At 43.2% G+C, this 21,916-nt stretch overlaps 1 protein-coding gene across 1 annotated transcript in view; it reads right to left on the bottom strand.

The window, feature by feature from the left end:
- Positions 1–21,916, bottom strand: part of VWA3B (von Willebrand factor A domain containing 3B) — a 205,871-nt gene that overhangs the window by 166,589 nt on the left and 17,366 nt on the right. The window contains exons 4-7 of the mRNA XM_057742507.1: positions 16,769–17,019; positions 14,750–14,909; positions 7,733–7,902; positions 3,162–3,277 (exon numbers count right to left, since the gene is read on the bottom strand). Coding sequence (XP_057598490.1) covers positions 3,162–3,277; positions 7,733–7,902; positions 14,750–14,909; positions 16,769–17,019 — 697 coding nt within the window. The remainder of the gene's footprint in view (positions 1–3,161; positions 3,278–7,732; positions 7,903–14,749; positions 14,910–16,768; positions 17,020–21,916) is intronic.

Genomic DNA, 21,916 nt, shown 5'->3' with positions numbered 1-21,916 from the left:
GCAAGAGCTAAGAATATACTCTCAAAATATTTAAACTTAAAATAATGTAACTTAAATATACCTGTTTCAAGTTTTCAGTATTTTAACTACTTTAATAACCTAGAAACAAATTAATCATTAAAAATAATAAATTCAAACACGTCTATAGAGGTATACATTTTTCCTTTTGCCTCCGGCTCCAACATGCCTTACACAGCATTGTTGGAGTCTGTTTTTATTTTTAATTGTGACATTTTGATTGTCATGAATTTTTTTGTATTAATTTTGAATTTTTAAAACATTGCATTATAATATTTCTCTTGACAAGCACATGCAAAGATCCTCAGCATCACTAATCATTAGGGAAATGCAAATCAAAACCACAACGAGCTACCACTTCATATCCACTAGGATGGCCTACTTACTACCTCCAATAAAGGGGAGAAAAAAACCCAGCAAACAACAAATGTTGGCGAGGATGTGAAAAACTGTGCACTGTTGGTGAGAATGTAAAATGGCACAGTTTTAGAAAACAACATGGAGATTCCTCAAACAATTAAAAATAAAATTACCATATATGATCCAGAAATTCCACTTTGGAGTATATACCCACAAGAATTGAAAGCAAGGTCTCAAAGAGATATTTATACACACGTGTTCTTAGTAACATTATTCATAATGGCCAAAAGGTGGAAGCAACCCAAGTGACCACTGATGGATAAATGAATAAATAAAATATGGTACACACACACACACACACACACACAAAGGAATATTATTCAGCCTTTGAAAGGAAGGAAATTCTGACACTTGCTATGACACGGATGAACCCTTGAGAACATTATGCTAAGTAAAATAAGCCATCACAAAATGACAAATACTGTATGATTCCACTTATATAGAGTATCTAGAGTAGTCAGATTCACAGACAAAAAGTAGGATGGTAAATGTGGAGGGCTGTGGGGAGGGAGGAATGGGGAGTTTTTTAGTGGGTACAAAGTTGTAGTTTTGCAAGACAGAGTTCTGGAGATGGGTTGTACAACAAAGAATGTACTTTACACTCCTGAACTTAGGGAATGTACTTAACACTTAAAAAATGGTTAAGATGATAAATTTTATGTTATGTACATTTTACAACAGTTTTTAAAACTATTCTCTTGACTACAGAGGTTTTTTTGCATTGATATAGTGCATGGGGTGATGGGAACTCATACTCTGAAAGCCATTATCTGGAAACTTCAAAGTCAAAAACAGCAGGACATTTCTTTCAGTTGCCAGTTCACTTCTCTAAGCAATGCTCCTCCAGCCTCTCACTTGATAGTCTGCCTTTTCTACACAACAGAAGGCAAAATTATCTCCCAAGGAGATACCCTCCCTCCCCAAATTAGAGAGGGCCTGAGGAAATTCACACTGATAAATGCTTGAGACAGATGCTAGAGAAAGAGGGAGGGGGAACTGATCAGGGAAAGACTGGAGAACTGCCTCTGAGCCTGAGTGAGGTTGAAAACTACACATTTTCCAAATGAAAATCGTCTCAAGGATTTCCGGGCAGTTTTTAAGCAGGAGAGGTAGGCTCTGAAATGCTGGCATTTCTGGGACATTGTGATGGACTGAGGAGATGAGATCGCATAGTTAGGATCTGGGACGCTCTCCCCAAATTCAGAACATGTGATCGCTGAAATGGCATTAGAATGGCAGGCCACACTCCAAGCACTTTATTCTAAGAAGAATGTCTTTATCTGTAATTTGATTGGTATGCTTCACAGGGGTTGGAAAGATGGTAGCTGCTCAAAATGTAAGCTATGCAGCCAGACATGCTTCGCTCTATAACTAAGCTGCCAAGGAACACATAGGCCCAAATTAAACCCCATTTACGGTCACTGGCACGCCTGGGGGAGCTGGTGACATCTCACATTCTTTACCTTGATTGATTCATTGCCCACGAGGCTTAACCTTGTAAATTACTTTCAAAGGTATGGCATACATCCTAAATTAATTTTCTTCTTGGATTAGCCTCAATCTTACTTATCAATTGACATTTTCTCAAATTCCCTGGAGAGGTCCACCTCACCATCAGAGCAAATGTGTAAGTTACCTAAAGCAGCGGCCCTGATGAGCTTGACTGGAACCTCTCCCCTGCTCTGCTTTGGGGCACTAAGAATCTGAATCCACAAACTGTGTATCAAGGACACACTCTGTGATTTCACCCCCTGCTTTGGTCTCCACCTGACCCCCTAGCCGGGGAATGCAAGTGCCTCCTACCCAGTTCCAGGGCCCTTCTCCCCCAGGAGCCTTTGCAACACTGCTCTATAAACAGAGGAAACTTGCAAGCACGTGTACCCTGAACCTTCTTCCCCAGCCCCAAACTACCACCAAAGAGTAGTTCCTGCCTTGTTTGAAGCTAGAAATCTTTCTGTTATTACAAATGAGCAGGAAGGTGGAGGTGGGGATGAGCTTCCTCAGACTTCTAACCCTCCCTGCGCTGCGTCATGTCATGATCCCACAGGAGCTGCCTTCGCTGCTCTTCTCGGAGGCGTTTACTCAGTGTATTTGGCACTTGACAATGTCATCAGCTCCCCAAAGAAACTCCCATCTTCTGCTTTCTGAGGAACCTTCTAGTAATGCCTTCCCAAATCACAGTACTACTTCTCACTTATTTCCTGACCTTGTTCTCTATGCCTGTTAAACTCTCTGATCACATCCTTTGAATGAAAGGGGAAGTTCATTCAGCCTCCACAGAGGTTCCTATGTGTCCTTGGCCCTCAAGAGAGGTAGGTCCATCCTGCGTGTGCATCTAGAAGCATCACTATCCCTGTTGGGGAGGCAGCATAAAACCCACAAGAAGTGCAGGCATCCTCACTACAGCTTCCAGCCAACCTGGGCAGCAGAGCAGCTCTGCCTTGCCAAGAACTAAGAGTGTGCTGACATGCCTGGGGCTGTGTCTCCAGAAGCTTCCCAAGTTAGGAAACGTCTCATGGAGGCCACTGTCCCAGGTAAATACACTTATGCCTGGTTACCAGGCTGCCAGATTCCCCATTAACATCCATGAACTCTGCCCTTGTACCACATGAATAATACAAAAGATACCGTTAGTCCCTCCCTAGCGCTTTATTTCCTAAGGCTAGGGATCATCTGAAGTTATTAAGACATAAATTTCACTGTTTCTTTTTGATCCCAGGTACCTGGAGGGAGTTTTCCTTTCAGTTTCCTTGAATTCCAAGTAATTACACCGTCACCATCCTTAATGGGGAAGGCAGGAAATTCCACACACTCTGTTCTCTCTGCAAATGCATGGAATCTGAAACAGGAAGAGATTTACCACATTAGGCTAGTGAGTGGTACCTGCACATGTCTATTCATTCTCCCAAGACTGTGAACTTGCTCTTCTGTGGTGCTAAGCATCTTCACTGCTTGTCCTTGTACCTTTCCCACAAAAAAAGACAGCAAGGAGGAAGACAAAAGAGAACTGAGGAGCCGCTGGGATTTTAACTGATGACTCATCTGTTCATTAGAGGATATTTAGCTCAACCAAATGGTATTTATCGACCCTGGAAAAATGATACCCTGTGCTTAGATTTATTCTTTTGTTCCCAGGGCGCAATCGTGTCAACACAGTTGTGACAAGCCAAGAGGCTAATGAGGGGCCCAACAGTGCCCACAGCCCTGCAGGTTCAGTGTTGAAAGCTGGTGACAACAGGCGCCATTGGCTCACCTGCCCACGGCTGTTGGGCTTCAGTCAACTTTAACTGGCAAACACACTCTGCCCCAGAACTTGAGCATAAGCGCTAATGAAAAGAATTCAGTATGGGCAAGTTTTTAAGGACTGACCCCACAAAGTGCAGTCCCAGGGGCAGCAGCAGCACTTGGGAGCTGGCTAGAGATGCACATTTCCGGGCCCCACCCAGATCTGCTGAGTCAGAATATGCACTTTAACAAGATCCCCAGGGGCATTTATGTGCAGATTGAAGCTCAAAAAGCGCTCATGTACCAATCTTCATAGCAGCATTATTCACAATAGCCAAGACATGGAAGCAACCTAAATGTCCATCGACAGATGAATGGATAAAGAATATGTGGTACTTATATAGAATGGAATATTACTCAGCCATAAAAAAGAATGAAATAATGCCATTTGCAGCAACATGGATGGACCTAGAGATTATCATACTAAGTGCAGTAAGCCACACAAAGACAAATACCATATGATATCACTTACATGTGGAATCTAAAAAAAATACAAATGATCTTATTTACAAAACAGAAATAGACTCACAGACATAGAAAACAAACTTACAACTACCAAAGGGGAAAGGGTAGGGAGGGATAAACTAGGAGTTTGGGATTAAAATATATACACAACTGTATATAAAATAGATAACTAACAAGGACCTACTGTATAGCACAGGGAACTATACTCAATATCTTATAATAATCTATAGTGGGAAAGAATAAAAAAAGAATATATATATATTATATATATATATAATTGACTCACTTTGCTGTACACCTGAAACTAACACACCATTGTAAATCAACTATACTCCAATACAAAAATTTTTTTAAGTGCTAGTGTAGTGTACCAGGTGATGATGGGCTAAATCGTACCCTCACAGCCAGTTGTCTGGGATCCAAAACGTCAGTAAAAGCAGAAAACTTTCAGACAGCAGAGATCTCTGAGTAACACTCCTCCAGCCTGTCAAGAGCTCCATCCCTGCCTGTCGCCATTCACACGACACAAAAAGAATCCTGAAACAGGCTGGGATGGACAGAAGGATGGGCAGATGGAGGAAGAGGTCTGGGAGCCTCACCTGGGCCATGGAAAGCCTCAGTCCTGTTTATTTCTAAAGGGTTTCAGGTGACACTGGGACAATGACTTGACAATGAACAAGCCAGCCTCATTCCTCATGAGGCCAATGGACTTCTAATCTGGTCATGTTTACCTCCTGCAGAGGCTTCCTCCAGAGCAGAAATGGCCAGTTTCCTTTGTCTCATTGTTACCAACCTGGGTTCTCAGACTCTTTAATCAACAGAAACTGATACAAGACCAGACACAGAACAAGGGAGCGAAAACAAGTAATGGGTGTCCTTGCTCACTCCCTGAGTGGGGAGAGCTGGTACCTTAAGAGTGAGGGTGGAGGGCAGAGAAGGATTAGTGGGTCAGGCTGGAGGGGTGGCTTAGGTGGTCTGCCCACGCCCGTGGTGATGCTGTGTGCAGGGATCATGCGCGGTTCCTTGCTTTTGCTCCCAGCCCTTCAGAAGTGCCAGTTGGTTTGCGGCCTTTTGGCGTCTTTTTGTTCATAATTGCCCTGACTGAGCATGCCTGCAGTTATTTTTAGTCCCTTATAGTTGCTTTGTATCTGTTGCTCAGGGAGACATTTGTCCAGGTGCAAGCACTGCAGTAAAGGGTCCCAGGTCCTAGGTCCCAACCTGTCTTACCACAGCCTCCTTGCAGAACAGATGGGGGATGATCGAGGTTTGTCCTGACAGGCCTCACACCCTGAGTGCCAAGGCCTTTGCCCACGACTCTACTCTCTGATCTGTTCTCCAGATTAGTAAAGAGAACAGGGCAGATATTTCTTCTGGCTAATACAGCCTCGCTTGTGCAGAAAGCAAATCACCATTAAGACAGGCTCTTTGGAGAGTCTAAAGAATACAGCACTGTGCCTGAGAGCTGATGGCTCTGCCCCGACACAGCCTTGGGCACCAGGGCACCCAAAGTCCAGCCTCCCTGAAAGCTGAGATGCTCGGGACACGCCCTTTACAGTTAGATAACTGCTTTTCAGCTGGGGCTTAGCAGAAGGTGCACTGAGACCATCCAGGACCCCCCAGAGGAGGGGGGGCAGCTGGCAGGCAGTGAAGCAAGCAGGGGCACTGCTGGTCATGGGTTGGCCTCACTTTCCAGGGCCACAGCAGGGACGGGAGGGCCTGGCTATACTCTGTCCTTTTCTGCAGAACCCGCACTCCATGGGGCATGACCTGAAAGTCAGGAGCTGAACTGCTGCTTCTCCCATGTTAAATTACTCCCTGGCCTCCCACCTGCCCAGAGAAAGTGCCCCATATGAGCTGAGAAGAGGACCAGCAAGAAAGGTGGCCCTGCCAGCTGGGTTTTTCTCTCTCCACTAGCAAAAGTGGGGCAGTGAGCCCCTTTTGTGATTTGGGGGGTTTAGGAGCCCAGAATTGAAGCCAAGCATCTGCTGTTAAAAGATTTCAAAGCGCTTTATGAGCAGCCAGAGCAGTGGTCTTCAGAATCACCAGCGTCCTGTTAAAAATTCATATTCCTGCTCCTCCTTAGACCCTGAAAATTAGAATCTCTGGCACTGTGGTCAAGATATCTGCATTTTAATCAAGATTCCCAGGTAGCGAAAGGCTATGCAAAGTGAAAGCCTGACTGAATATTCCCAGTGTCCCCTCTACTGCACAGAATCAGCCTGCAAGGTGAAGCCCAGGTCTCCTGAGGCCAATATGATAAGCAACTAAATTTTAGAACAAATGCTCAAGAGCAGGCATTTTACCCATTTTAGACAGGATGACTTAGGAAAGGACTCAGTCATTCTCTTTGTAAACCACCTAAGTAGCTGGTCTCTCTCCACAAGAGACCCAAACTCTCATACACACAGATGGGGGGCAGGGGAAGTTAAAATGCAAATATTGTTATTATTCAGGTATAGAGAGGCCAATAGATCAGGAGACAATTGCCAATGAAAAGATAGTTTGCTAATCACAGTTTCTGTTATGGACTGAATTGAGCCCCACCCCCAGCTCCCCAAATCCATATGTTGAAGCCTTAATCCCCAATGTGATTGTATTAAAATTTGGAGATAGGGCTTATAAGATGGTAATTAAGGTTAAATGATGTCATAAGGATGGGGCCCTGATCCAATAGGATTAGTATACTTTTAAAAAGAGACACCAAAGAGCTTACATGCCTTGTCTGTCTGTCTGTCTGTCTGTCTGTCTTTCTCTGTCCCCCCATGGAAGGATGGAAGGACAGAGCAAGAGGGCAGCTGCCTATGAGACAGAAAGAGAGCTCTCACTAGAAACTGAATTTGCTAGCACCTTGATCTTGGACTTCCCAGCCTTCAGAATTGTGAGAAATAAATATCTGTCATATAAGCCACCCAGTTTGTGGTGTTTTATTGTGGCAGCCGGAACTGACCAATATTGTTCCAAAGAGATGGGGCCATGCCACACCATGCAGGGCCACTCAGGGAAGCCCTGGGGTTGGTCAGGAAGCAGAGGGAACAATGAGGAAACATGGGCAAAACTTTCTTGTGGATTCTGCAGGAAGGAATGGGTGAGGCAGAGGAATCAGGCTAGTTTGAATCATTTCAGCAGGTGCTGGAGTGTAGGGGCTGTTCTGAGCTGTCTGGTACCCGGCCCTGGGTGACTGGGGCAGGGGATAGTGCTTAGGGTATGAGAGCCCGGATTAAGAGCGTGGGTTCTGGATTGGTTAGTCTGTACACTCCCTCCCAGGTGAGTCTTTTACTGTCTCTAGGAATCAGTTAACCTGGGAGGGGCAGTCTCTCCAAGGTCGGCAAAGCCCCAAGATGTCAAAGCATCAACAACAACAACAAAGGCAGGGTTAATACAAGGTAGAGAAGCAAAGGTGAATGGAGACTAAAGACTACTGGAAAGAGGAACAGAACACAGCAACCGATTGGTCAGGAAAACCACTAGGAATCAAGAGACTCCGTTGATTTCGTGCAAGCATGCAGCTCACTTGCTGTCTCCCCAGGGCACATTTTCTGCCTACCTGCTGCCGGTCTTGGCACTCAGATCCTTTAAGAAAGCTATCGTGCTCTCTCCTCTGGCATTGAAGGACACTGTGCAGACAGGGTGTGGGATCTCTAAAGCCCTCTGAAGGAGAAGCTCCTTGGATTCCTCTGGAATGTCCCCCACTACAAAGTAGTAAATGGATTCAACCTGCAAAACAGTGATACCAACAGTTTATTTCCCTGACACACCCTAGCCTCAAACCAGACTCACTGGCAATATAGTCTCCATAAAACTGCGTCTTTAAAAAAAAATAAATGGGCAGAAAGAAGAGCAGCAGGATGTGTAGGGGCCAAAGTCAGGAAGTGAGATGTTCAAGGCCTGGTGCCAAGAAGTCTCAGGCTTTACATGGGAAGAATATGGATGGAGGATTTGGAGAAGAGCTTCCTCTGAGCCCAGGAATACATTATACAGGTCAGGAGCAGCTATTTTCAAGTCCAGGAATGAAGTGTTGGTACAGCCGCGGGGGCCAGGAAGTTTATTAGCAATTCCCTACGGTGGTGCCAGAATTCTACAATGCAAACGCAGGCATCCTCAGTCTGAGGCTGCAAGTAAGAAGCATATTCCCAGCTGGTTCATCCTCTGGTCTCACCTCAGGGACACACACACCTGGGGAGGTGAGGCTATCCTGACTTCACACAGCCAGCGCACACACACACACACACACACACACACACCCCAACCTTAAACCAGGGATCTGGGAGATGCATAACACACACACACACACACACACACACACCCCAACCTTAAACCAGGGATCTGGGAGATGCATAACACACACACACACACACACACACACACAACACACACACACACATAACACACACACACACACACACACACACACACCCCAACCTTAAACCAGGGATCTGGGAGATGCATACCTCACCCAGGTAGGAGACAATGCCAAAGTGGTCCCTGCTTAATTTAAAGATATTGACTCCGTCCACGGGTCCCACCCTTAACCACACTGCTCTAAGGATCTCCCCTGCCACTAATGAGTTCTGTAACCGCAGGCGAGTGGTTTAAGTTGTTTCCTCACTTGTGAAAAGGCAGATTATGCAGTTGACTTCATGCTTGAGCTTAAACAAGATGACTTACACTTATGTTTGTACATAAATCTCATGAAGTAAAACCATAGGGAGAGCCAGGAACACATATCATCTAAACCTGCCCCTAAAAACACCCTAAGTGATTGTCTCCACAGATAACTGGGGCAGAAACCCCAGCAAAGGTATTGTGTTTTAAGGGATAAACAGATATCACCAGCTCTTTAGGATTCATGAGCCTCTAATCACCCTCACCTGTCTGTTAGCTTAAGGTAAATAGTCAATTACCTCACCTCGACTTCAAACCTGGGGCTTAAACCTACCTGGCTCAGAGAGAGGTGGACTGAGGGTCAGCTCCCAGCTGCTTGGAACGCCCAACCTGTAGCAGCAGGGGGCAGACTGTGCCCAAGGAGGCAGGTGGGGACAGGGTGGCAGAGGGTCCACGCTGGGAGTTAGGAGACGGCCAGGGTGGGAGCTGAGCCCAGTCTACTTCAGCAACATCCCTCCCCCAAGAGGGCCCAAAAAGTCCACCATGACTCTCTTAGTCCCTTCATCACAAAGTCCCTGATTTTCTAAAGTACCTCATGGGAGGTAAAGACTGAGGAATTTTGTAAATTTCTCCCAGTCACCTGAGAAACAGGAAAAACGCTGATGGGAAAGAAAATGTTCTCCAGATTCCTAATTAGACAACTAATACTGCTCTTCCAGAAAATGCATTCTGTGTCTTTCTCTTCCTGGTATTAGATGTTACCTTATGTAAGACATCTTAAATAGGCTCCACTGAGCAGCAGTTACTAGTTTTCCAGCTGTACTGGTGCCCAAGTTTAGCATGAAGACAGCTTCATCCTCTCATAGGATCTAAGATCACACACTCGAGACAGGAGAATAGACATGGGGAGTATATTCCAGGATTTGGTAGATCAACAGGGAAGTGAGTGAGGACAAGTATCTCTCGTGGGTCTGTTGGCAGCTTCTGACACCCTGCGTCTCTGCTGTGTGCCTGCACACAGCTTCTTTGCTCTGGCAATGACCCAAGAGCCTGAAATCCTCATGCAGAGATGTTTTTCCCTCAAGATTTCATACAGAAGTTGCTATAGCCAGCAGTGAGTCAGGATTTCCTTTCCTCCATTAATTACGGCTATGGGGTTATTCACTATTCACTAAGGTCCTTATTCAGCTTCTTAATTGCCTGTGTTTTCGGTCAACTCTTAGTTATCCGTGCTCCAGATTTCCAGGGACATGCTTTCCCAGAGACCAGCTATCCCACCTCCATCTGCACACTGCTTTTCTGCCTCTCCTTTCTGCTTGCATAATGACATTTAGAAAAGCAGAGAGGATCATAAATATGCTACCTACCACTATCCCCCAAATTTGGCAAAATGCCTTTGAAAGCGAAATGGTTTTGAGGTCGTCTGCTATTGGGGATGATAAGCTAACACACATCTGAATTCTTGTTATCATGCCCAGTTTACAGATGAAGAAACTGAGACCTGGATAGGTTAACTGACCCAGGCAAGCAGCCAGTGAACCCAGCCTGCCTGACCTCATGAGCTCTGTTCTTGCTTTTTTCAGCCACTGTATTCTGTTGGCTCTTCATGGCAAGACCAGTCCTCACATGTTAGAGATGATACTGGATCCCAGAACTGTGAAGGTGAGATCAGGAGACAAGAAGGTGACCAGGGGTTGGAGCTGTTTTCATTTCCTTGGTCCCCACACCATCCAAGGCTCCTACCCCCAATCTCACTACCACTGACCAAAGTTGGGTCTGGGAGGTTGTCTGGCTCAAGGGAATTACGCCCATGGGAATCCTTACCCCTTAACCAGTACCTCTGAGCTCCTTGAGGGCAGGGGCACCTGGAGCAGCTTCCTCACTGACCAGCATCACCCTAAATGCTGATTTGTATTGAATTTGATAACACCAGACACAGAAAATATTTGGATTCCATGCAGCTATTTAACCATGAGTCAAAAACTCTTGCCACTTTTATACTAAGTAAAATAGGGTGGAGCCTTTATGTTTTCACTTGAAATGTCTTATTCTGTCCGAGCCATATGTCCTGCAGCTTCCCACAGTAACCTGCAATCCACCCAGCTAAGGAGGCCTTGCCATCTTCCTAGCCATAGGTTTTGGGGAAAAGAAGAACCAGACTGGGAGCAGCTGCTTCCATTCTGCCTGTCCTCTGCTCTGGCCTGTCAGAATCTCCCAAGGCCTCTGGGTATAAAATTTCCCACTCTGCAAGTAAGCAAAAATGAAAGTCAACCAGAACAGCAGCGAAAGGTCCAGCAAAATCTGGTCTTGTCCTTTATATAACTTTGACCATTACAACAGTGTTGACCAACTCCAGACCTTGGATCTAACTTCCAGATCCTCCCTGTGCCTGTGGCCTCCCTTTCCTGGTTCAGCTCATTTGGATTTTCTGATCCCCTGTGCCCCCCGACCCCCACCCCATGATGGTAACTGCCCCTTGCTATTGATCCAGCTCCCTTCTCAGATTCCTCCTAACACCCTTGACCACTCCTGGGCTTCAGGATCCCTATTCCAACCCACCATCCCCATCACAGTCATACAAGGCTCAGCAAATTCACCCACGTGGTCCCATGCAGACCACCTCCCTTCAATTCAAAAAACCTCAAATCTGTACCATAGCTTGGGGATGGGAATCTCTTAGACCCACATCTAACCCCCAACCTCAAGAACATCAACACTATTTCCTTTCTATTCCTTCAATGTTCAACAAACACTTATGGAGCCTATGCTAGGCACTGCCATTGCTAGGCAATGCTAAGGCCTAGCATGTGCCGCCTGTCTGAATCCCAGCAAGGAAGAAAATGAAATGCTAGGGTCATGATTGATGTGGCCAGTCCTTCTGCTCACTGTCCAGTGGTGAAGGTTCCTTACGGAATCATGTGGGTCTTCTTCTGATTCACCCACTTAGTCTCCCAGTGAATATGATTTTTTTTAAAAAAGTAAACAAATTTGTGCCTATCAGGTAGATGGAAAAGAGGCTGAGAGAACATAAAGAGAAATACAGGTGCCTCTGAAAGCAGAAGGCAGGTCCCTCTCTTAGGCAGCTGGGAATTGGGGCTTTGGATAAACAGCCATCTGTTTCCTAAAGACCCCTCTCATCCTGGGCCAGCAGGCCTTCTGGGGCCTCCTGGCACAACACCTCTCCTCATAAAGGCCAGGGAAGCTACCAACTTCCAAAAGACGCATCCAGAGACCAGAAGACACTGGAGAGCAGAAACCCTGTGCCAAACACATGCCTGGGCTCTGAGGACAACGCCTCAATACTCCGCAGGCTGCCCTTCCCATGAACCAGGTTCTTTTTTACAGGATACACCAGTAATTCATCCATCAATACTGCTCTTCACATGCCATTATGAGATACACAATTTAAATAGACCCCACACTCTGCCCGGGCTCTTCCTGGACCGGAAGGCTCATGCTCAGTCATCTGTCTCTGCTCAATCTCCCTGCCCCCTCCCCACGATTACAAAGACCAGTCCTGGAGGCCAGTGGCCTCTGGGCATCCTCCTGCATCCTAACCAAGCACATCAGTCAGCCCTCCCTCTTCACCTGGAACTGGTATAAAAACCCAACTTCCCTGTTAATCTTTGAGCACAAGACAATACCCACTTTCTTGGTTCCTCTCAGGACCCACTCACAGAGGGAGATGAGAAAAAGCAGGTTATCATGAGCAGGAAAAGGCTGGGGTTTTAGATTTACTGTTCAAAACATTTCTTAAGCCTGAAATCTTTTCTTTTCATAGTAAACTGCAGCCACATGGATCAACTGGAAACTCACTGGGGTGGACATGAGGGGCACAGAGCAGAGGAACAGGTTTTTATGGGAACCATTTCCCTCCCCACCCCCCACACATGGACATTCTTTTCTTTTTTTTTTTTTTTCTTTTTTTTTTTTTTCCCAGCCACCCCATGCGGCATGGCTGGATCTTAGTTTCCCGACCAAGGACATAGACCTGGGCGCCCTGCAGTGGAAGTGTGGAGTCTTAACCACTGGACTGCCAGGGAATTCCCAGTTTTTAATAGTTTTTTTTTTGTCTCATAGCATTTTGTTTGTTTTTGTTTGTTTATTTGTTTTTTGGCTGCACTGCACGGCATGCAAGATCTTCCCTGACCACTGCCCCCTGCAGTGGAAGCATGGAGTCTTAATCACTGGACAGCTAAGGAAGTCCCCATGCATGCTTTTCTTTACTCCTCATGAAGACAGAGAGCATGGCATTTTTATATGTGAGGCAGTTGCATTTACTAAAATTTTCCTCAGGACCACAGCCAGATATAAGCTCTGGGTGGAGAACACCATAGTCTGAATATGTTTCACATCTTTCATACAACATCATCTCTTCTCAAGAGTTTTCACGTGGCATTTGATGACCAGTGCCTGGAAGCTTCTTTCTTGGTTATTCCTCTCCTACAGAATTTCCCTGGAACTCACTAAGTTGTTACAGATTTCCTGGGCTAGGGAAAACCCCCCAGGAGAAAGGAGATATACCAACCAGAGGGAAGTAAAACAGAGAGTCAAGGTTACTAGGAAATCTTGCAGTCAGGTCAGGTCGCCAGAGTCAGCTATGACCAGGGAAGCCAGGTGAACAGACAAAGAAAGAGAACACCCATGTGTGCACACACACACGCACATACATCCAAGAGCCTGTGAAACATTCCATTTCTTGAATGCATTTTACGGTGTCCAGACATGTGAAATTTTACAAATGTTAAAACCAACTTAAAAGGCCAAAGAACAAAATAGCTTGTATTTCATTCTTCTTTAATGGGAAACATTTGTTCCTCTGGCTTTCTGAGGATAAACAGTATGTTTCCAATTTCAAACCAACACCCTCAGTATCAATAAACATAGTCTGGTGACCACTGGGGGCTCTCCTTTCAAGGTGCCAGCACATGACTGCCTTGCCCAAGAAAGGACTTCTTAATGCAGCAGAGTAAAGCCTGAAAACTGCAGAATCCCTGGCCTTCCAGAGTAGAAGAAGCAATTAAGTATCAATTAATATTAATCAGTTAGTAAGGATTAATTAAGCATCTGTATCCCAAAAGAAAGCAGACCTATCCCCACCTGGGGAGTGAGGCTGGCCTAAGAATCTCATGTGCCTAGAGTACTTCCTCTCTAGCCTGTCACTACCCTTAACAATCCCACCATTAGAGCTGCTCCCAAAAATGCATACCCTTGTGGCTAAAAGAGATAGAAAACACCACCAGTTAATCACTTCTTCCAGGTGAAGCCTTATTTCCGAAAGGTCCCTATCAAAAAGCTTATGTGAGTGCATCAGCATCTGAGAACGGATGACAGACCCGCTGGGATACACTTCACCTTGGAAAGCACATGATGGACCCATTTGTGAAGAACAGAAAGTGGGAAAGATTCGGAGCATGGAGGCTGGGGAAACCCTATTTCCTCATCCTCGGGGTTCTATGAGGAGTCTTCTAACCTCTCCCCCCATAAGAGATGGGTTTATCTAATTGTCAGGAGAGTAAGAGTGGAATTAAAGCCTTAGAGACACACACCCATGGCCTCACTCCTTTCCTTTCTTGATGCTCGGGGGCTGTGAGCAGAACGTGGCTCTCCTGGCAGCGGCTGAATGAGGGTCTGCCCTGCAGCCCTAGTGACCCCTTGGGGGAAGCCCAGTCAGGCTCAGGTGTTAGAGTCTCATTTTGGCTGGTCCAGCTCCGCCATCACCAGAGATGCTCTTTTGATCCCTATGTGTGGCCTGTCATCCATTTCTCAATTGGTTCCAAATTCAGAGGTGAACAGGATTAGGACTTCTGGGGCTCTTAGATGTCAAGGATGCAGTCTCTGTGGGATGAAAGTAGAAGGGCCCAAGCTCAGATGGGAGGCAGTGCATGGATACTGAATGTGAAGGAATAAGCGCAAAGCCACTTTCATGACGTGGGACCAGACACAGACACACACTTACCATTTCATCTTTCCCCGCCTCCAGCAGAGCATCCAGGTGGCTAGTCTGGCTCAGAGCCAGCTCAAAAGGCAACTTCTCAACCCAGCTAATGGCAGTGGCTACGGACTGTGCTGTCACAGGAACAGCATTTTCCTGCCATTTCAGAGGCTCTTGAGAAACCCTGAAAGGAACCACATGGGGCTGTCACTGGCAGTGGTCAATGCAGCTCTCAGCCCTCAGACTCACAGCCACGAGCAACAAGACACCCAATGTCACCAGAGCTGAGAGAAAGAGAACGCAGCTCCCAGCCCTCTCAAAGTTACAGAGAAAACAGGCGAGTTGTTTAAGGCAGGTTTCCAAAGCACCATGACCTTCCATAAGCTGTACTGACTGAGAGAAACAACGTTCACAGGATCATTTAAAAATCTCAAAAATTCGAACATTAACAAGTGCATTAAAATTATCTAGGAACGTGCACAGGGAACTATATGCAATATCTTATAATAACCTATAATGGAAAAGAATATATACATATATGAGGGTGAGTCAAAATTATCCGCACTCCAATTATATTAAAACTTCTATAAATTCTACAGCCAGAGTGCAGATAATTTTCAACTCACTCTCGTGTGTGTGTGTGTGTGTGTGTGTATACATATATATGTACAGGTATAACTGAATCACTTTGTTGTACACCTGAAACAAACAACATTGTAAATCAAATACAGTTCAATAAAAAAATTTTAATGTCAAAATATTATTGAGGAAAGTTATTTTCATAAATAGGCAGGTTTAGATGCAACTGTCTTCTATGATTAGCAAATTTACAAGGATTCAAAGCATTAAGATTTGCCAATCAGCAACAATTTTGTTACTCCACAATTTTATTTCTAATTCTTTTATTACATTGTTTTCATTGTTCTGAAAGATTCCCATCAGTTACCTTTTTTGGATCAAAAATAGTATTGTTTTGAGTTCAGCAGAGTATAAGTTTTTAAATCCTGGGAAATTCTGATTAAATCATTTAGTTTGGGCTTGGAAATGTGATGGAACACCCCCAAGAAACAAGAGCCACTTGAGTTTATCTCTGTGTTTACAATTAAATGAATTACATGAATTATATATGAATTTGTAATCATAAGAATTACATGGCTCCTGCCCTAAATGAACCAGCCTGATTTGTCCCTCCTAGCCCATCTCCAGAGACAGAGGCTGCCTCACCTCTGTGTCACCTTTGTAGGGCCCTCTGGGTAGAGAATCTGGCTTAGTGGCATATATGCTATAACACACATTTCCAAGAAAGCTAAAGCACTGTAGACTTAACCACTTACTTCTTTCAATAATTGTGACAGAAATAGGAACCTGGGATAGAACACAACTAGGCAGCACCCTCAAGGATGTCATCTGTTTAGCTGAAAATATTTTACTTAAAAACCCAATTAGATAGATGGCCCTCTCATCCAGATGTCTCCTGTCAGGGAGGTATAGCCATTGTTCCACATGAGAAGTTGGCAATGAAGTCCAAATTCTCTTGAATCCAAGAATCTGTAAATAATTGACTGTGAAGACTCTGAAATACAGGGAATTCTATAAAGCCAGCCACCTGTTGTTCTGATTAAAAGGGGTAAACTTACAGGGGAAATCAATTTGAGCTGAAAACTCAGTCTGAAAAAAGTGAAATTCGTGACACTGGAATTCATTATCCAATCTAAAGACTAAAATGTATGAAGGAATTATATGGCTTTAAATATAAATTCAATATAATTCATATTCTTATATTTTTACCTTGCCATACATTGAAGAAAAGACTGTTTTAAAATCTCTTCTAATTTGAAAACTAAGATGCCCTGTACAAAGCAGATAAAAGTTTTCAAGATTTACTCATTATGGGTTTTCTGCTAGAATGATACAGTCTAAGAAATTACAAGATTATAGCTCCTCCCTCCCCAGAGAGCTAATTGTGTTATGCTACTTAACTCCAAATACATGAAAATTACTCATGAAGTTTCAGGGAAATACTCCTTTCCTATGGGAACTCACCATATGATATTGAACTTGACTATGTGAGCCACCTGCTCCTGGAGAACCATGATTAGAGCATCTTGGCACAGATTAAGCTCCTCCTCCAGCATTCCGCCAAAATCCAGCACTATGGTGATGCATTGTTCCAAGATGACACCAAAAATCTGCCGGCTACTGCTGGTGAGCCAGTCCATCCGCTGCTTGTAGCTCTCCACAGCTTGTGTTAAATGTTCCACATACTGACAGATCAGTTCTGATTTGGCTGTCAACTTAATGAAAAGGAATAGAATAGAATAGAATAGAATAGAATAGAATAGAATAGAATAGAATAGAATAGAATAGAATAGAATAATATAAAGCACACCCAAAGCAAGTCTTTTGAACCACAGTGCCACCAGGAACAATAGGGCCCACTGAGTCATGGTCTTTGCCATCAAGAACTGTACATTAATAACAATTTCATAGATGATCCTCCGAACTCCACATAATCCAGGAAGAAATTTTCCAGTTCTTCAACTGGAAAACCCTTGGAAAATTCCCCACAGAAGGAAACAATGATGATGAGATCTATTCAAAAATATAGCACTCTTTTTTAAAAGGCGTGTTTTCAGATTGTGTTTAATCTTTCTAGTTACAGAATTATTTTTATCCAAAAGTGCTCAGGGGCACCTTTAAGAAATTAGGCAAGGACTTCCTAGGTGGCGCAGTGGGTGGGAGTCCACCTGCCGGTGCAGGGGACATGGGTTCGATCCCTGCCCCAGGAGGATCCCACATGCCGTGGAGCAGCTGGGCCCATGTGCCACAACTATGGAGCCTGCGCTCTAGAGCCTGTGAGCCACGGCTGTTGAGCCCATGTGCTGCAGCTGCTGAGGCTCACTTGCCTGAAGCCCGTGCTCTACAGAGGGAGGGGCCACCACAGCGAGAGGCCCACGCGTCACAATGAAGAGTGGCCCCTGCTCGCCACAGCTAGGGAAAGCCCATGTGCAGCAACGAAGACCCAACACAGCCAATTAAATAATTAAATTAATTATGTAATTAATTAATTAAAAAAAGAAATCAGGCAAAAGAAAGGAGAGATTAGCAAAGATAGGTGAAAAAAAGATAAGTTCCTAAAGGAACCAGAAAAACATGAGCAAACAAAATACAAAGTTAGTAGAAAGAAGGAAATCATAAAGATAAGAGCAGAAACAAATGAAACAGACTAAAGAAACAATAGAAACTATCAATGAAACTAAGAGCTGGTTCTTTGAAAAAGATAAACAAAACTGAGAAACCTTTAGCCAGACTCATAAAGAAAAAAAGAAAGTGTGCCCAAATCAGTAAAATCAGTAATGAAAAAGGAAAACTTAAAATCAACACCACAGAAATACAAGGATCATAAGAGATTAGTATGAACAACTATACACCAATAAAATGAACAACCTAGAAGAAATACACAAATCTCCCAGATGGAATCAGGAAGAAATAGAAAACATGAACAGGCCAATTATCAGTAATGAAATTGAATCAGTAATTAAAAAAAAAAAAAACTCCCCCAAAACAAGTCTAGAACCAGATGGCTTCACAGGTGAATTCTACCAAACATTTAGAGAAGAGTTAACACCTGTCCTTCTCAAACTATTCCAAAAAAATTGCAGAGCAAGGAACATTTCCAAACTCATTCTACCAGGTCAGCATCACCCTGATACCAAAACCAGATAAAGATATCACACAAAAAAAGAAAATTACTGGCCTATCACTGAGGAACATAGACACAAAAACCTTCAACAAAATATTAGCAAACCAAATAAAAAATACATTAAAAGGATCATACACCATGATCAAGTGGGATTTATCCCAGGGATGCAATATCTGCAAATCAATAAATGTGATACACCACATTAACAAACTAAAGAATAAAAATTACATGATCATCTCAACAGATGCAGAAAAGCTTTTGACAAAATTTAACATCCGATTATGATTAAAAAAAAAAACCTCTCCACAAAGTGATATAGAGGGAACATACCTCGACAATGTAAAGGCCATATATGATGAACCCATAACTAATAACATTCTTGATGGTGAAAAGCTGAAAGCATTTCCTCTAAGATCCGGAACAAGGCCAGGATGCCTGCTCTTTAATTCAACATAGTATTGTAAGTCCTAGCCAGAGCAATCAGACAAGAAAAAGGAATAAAAGGGATTCAAAATGAAAGGGAAGAAATAAAACTGTCAGTGTTTGCAAATGACATGACACTATACATAGAAAATCCTAAAGACACCACCAAAAAACTACCAGAGCTCATCAATGAATTCAGGATACAAAATTAGTATACAGAAATTAGTATACAGTTCTATACAGTAACAATGAACTATCAGAAAGAGAAATTAAGAAAATAATCCCATTTACCATCACATCAAAAAGAATAAAATGTCTAGGAATAAATCTAAAGAGATAAAAGTAAAAGATCTGTACTCTGAAAACCAGTAAGATACTAATGAAAGAAATTAAAGAAAACACAAACAGCTAGAAAGATATACAGTAAGTCCCCTACATATGAAAAGTTCTGTTCCAAGAGTGCATTCATATGTCCAATTTGTTCATAAGTCCAACAAAGTTAGCTTAGGTACCCAACTTTTACAGATAACTCCAGACATGTGAACTAACTTATGTGATCGAACATGCAGATGCACATTCACATCTTTGAAAGTTCACAACTTGAAAGTTCATATGTACGGGACTTACTGTACTCTGTTCATGTATTGGAAGAGTTAATATTGTCAAAATGACCATACTACTCAAGGCAAACTACATATTTAATGCCTCCCTGTCAAAATACCAATGGCATTTTTCACAAAACTAGAAAAAATAACTCTAAAATTTGTATGGAAACACAAAAGACCCCGAATAGCCAAAGCAATCTTGAGAAAGAAGAACAGAGCTGGAAATATCATGTTCCCTGACTTCAGACTATACTACAAAGCTAAAGCTATCAAAACTGTATAGTACTGGCACAAAAACAGACACATAGATCAGTGGAGCAGAACAGAAAGCCCAGAAATAAACCCATGCATTTATGGTCAATTAATCTGTGACAAAGGAGGCAAGAATATACAACGGGGAAAAGACAGTCTTTTCAATAAGTGGTGCTGGGAAAACTAGACAGCTACTTGTAAAAGAATAAAATTAGAATATTTTCTCACACTGCATATAAAAATAACCTTGAAACGGATTAAAGATCTAAATGCAATACTGGAAACCATAAAACTCCTAGAAGAAAACATAGGTAGAACACTCTTTGACATAAATTGTACAAATATTTTTTTGGATCTATACCCTAAGGCAAAGGAAACAAAAGCAAAAATAAACAAATGGGACCTAATTAAACTTAAAAGCTTTTGCACAGCATATTAAACCATCAACAAAATGAAAAGACAACCTTCTGAAAGGGAGAAAATATTTGCAAATGATATGACTGATAAGGGGTTAATATCCAAACTATATAAACAGCTCATACAACTCAGTATCAAAAAAACAACCCAACTGAAAAAATGGGCAGAAGATCTAAATAGGCATTTTCCAAAAGAAGACCCACAGATGGTCAACAGGCACATAAAAAGATGCTTGACATCACTAATCATTAGAGAAATGCAAATCAAAACCACAATGAGATATCACCTCACACCTGTCAGAATGGCTATCATCAAAAAAGACCACAAATAACAAATGCTGGAGAGCTCTAGATAAAATTCAGATACTCCAAAGAAAACTGGGGGGTGGGGTGGGGGAGGGGGAGTTAGGTAGAAAAAAACAGAGATCAGCAAAGCAGATAAAAAAAAAAGTCTCACGGAAACAACTGCCTCAGTACAACATGCCAAAGACATTCCTGAAAATGCATCTAAACATGCCAGCACATCTGCCTGGCTTCCTCTAAGGGATGCCACTCCAGCACCCACCCTCCTGTTCATGGCCTTTGTCCTGTGTCCTTTTGTCTCTCAGGCCAAGCTGCCCTGTACCTAGATTACTTGATCACCCAGAGCTGCCACCAACATTCTAGGAGCTTCCCCAGAAAGGTGACACACAAATAAAGCATTGTTCACATAGGTCAGGCATAATTGTGCAAGGCCTTTTAGGGTGTAGGGAGACAGGAGACAGACAAAAGGAACAAGAAAAAAGTGTGCCCTATTCTGTGAAGAGTCAGATTTTAAAAGATCTGGTACTTAAAAAAAAAAAAAAAAAAAAACTTTAACAACTCTTACAACACCCCCAAAAACCTAAATGGTTAAGGAAGATGTGTCCTCTGAACACACCATGTAATTCAGTGTTTTCACACCTTGGCTTGTGGTGGCTCCTCCGCCTTCAACTACTTTCATTCTCAGCCCCGTGTCTCTCAAGCTTATTCCTGAAGCACTGTCATAACTTTCTGCTGCTTTCCACAGCTCCCTAAGGCAGAATTCCTAACTTCCTCACCAGAGTTCATAGCACTTACTACAAATCTCTACTGCAACAAGGAAACCAGGGTGGGACTGTGTCACAGGGGCTATGGGGGTGGAATTAGATGTCAAAGACAGATGTTTTCAATATTTCCACATTGATTTTAAGGTGGTTCAGATAAAAAATACATCTAATACACAAAACTCAAGATTCCATGGATATTATTACTTAGGACCAGGCTAAGTATAAAAGCAATATACATTTTGGGGGGAATTCCCTGGCAGTCCAGTGGTTAGGACTCAGCGATTTCACTGTCAGGGACCTGGGTTCAATCCCTGGCTGGGGAACTAAGATCCTGCAAGCTGCGTGGCACAACCAAAATAAAATAAAATGAAATAAAAGTAATGAGACAGCAGTATCAAGCAGTATCAGCAGTATTTCGTCTTATGGAACTGAAAACCATAGCCACAGAAAGGTAGAGAAAATGAAAAAGCAGAGGACTTTGTACCAGATGAAGGGACAGGATAAAACCACAGAAAAACAACTAAATGAAGAGGAGATAGGCACCCTTCCAGAAAAAGAATTCAGAATAATGATGGTGAAGATGATCCAGGACTTTGAAAAAAGACTGGATGCAAAGATCGAAAAGTTTACCAAAGACCTAGAAGAATTAAAGAACAAACAAACAGAGATATGCAACACAATAACTGAAATGAAAAATACACTAGAAGGAACCAAGAGCAGATTAA

Source organism: Hippopotamus amphibius, chromosome 7 (assembly GCF_030028045.1).
Source record: "Hippopotamus amphibius kiboko isolate mHipAmp2 chromosome 7, mHipAmp2.hap2, whole genome shotgun sequence".
Lineage (NCBI taxonomy): Eukaryota > Metazoa > Chordata > Mammalia > Artiodactyla > Hippopotamidae > Hippopotamus > Hippopotamus amphibius.
Note: the sequence above shows the minus strand (reverse complement) of the source record. Positions and strands in the feature narration are given on the sequence as shown.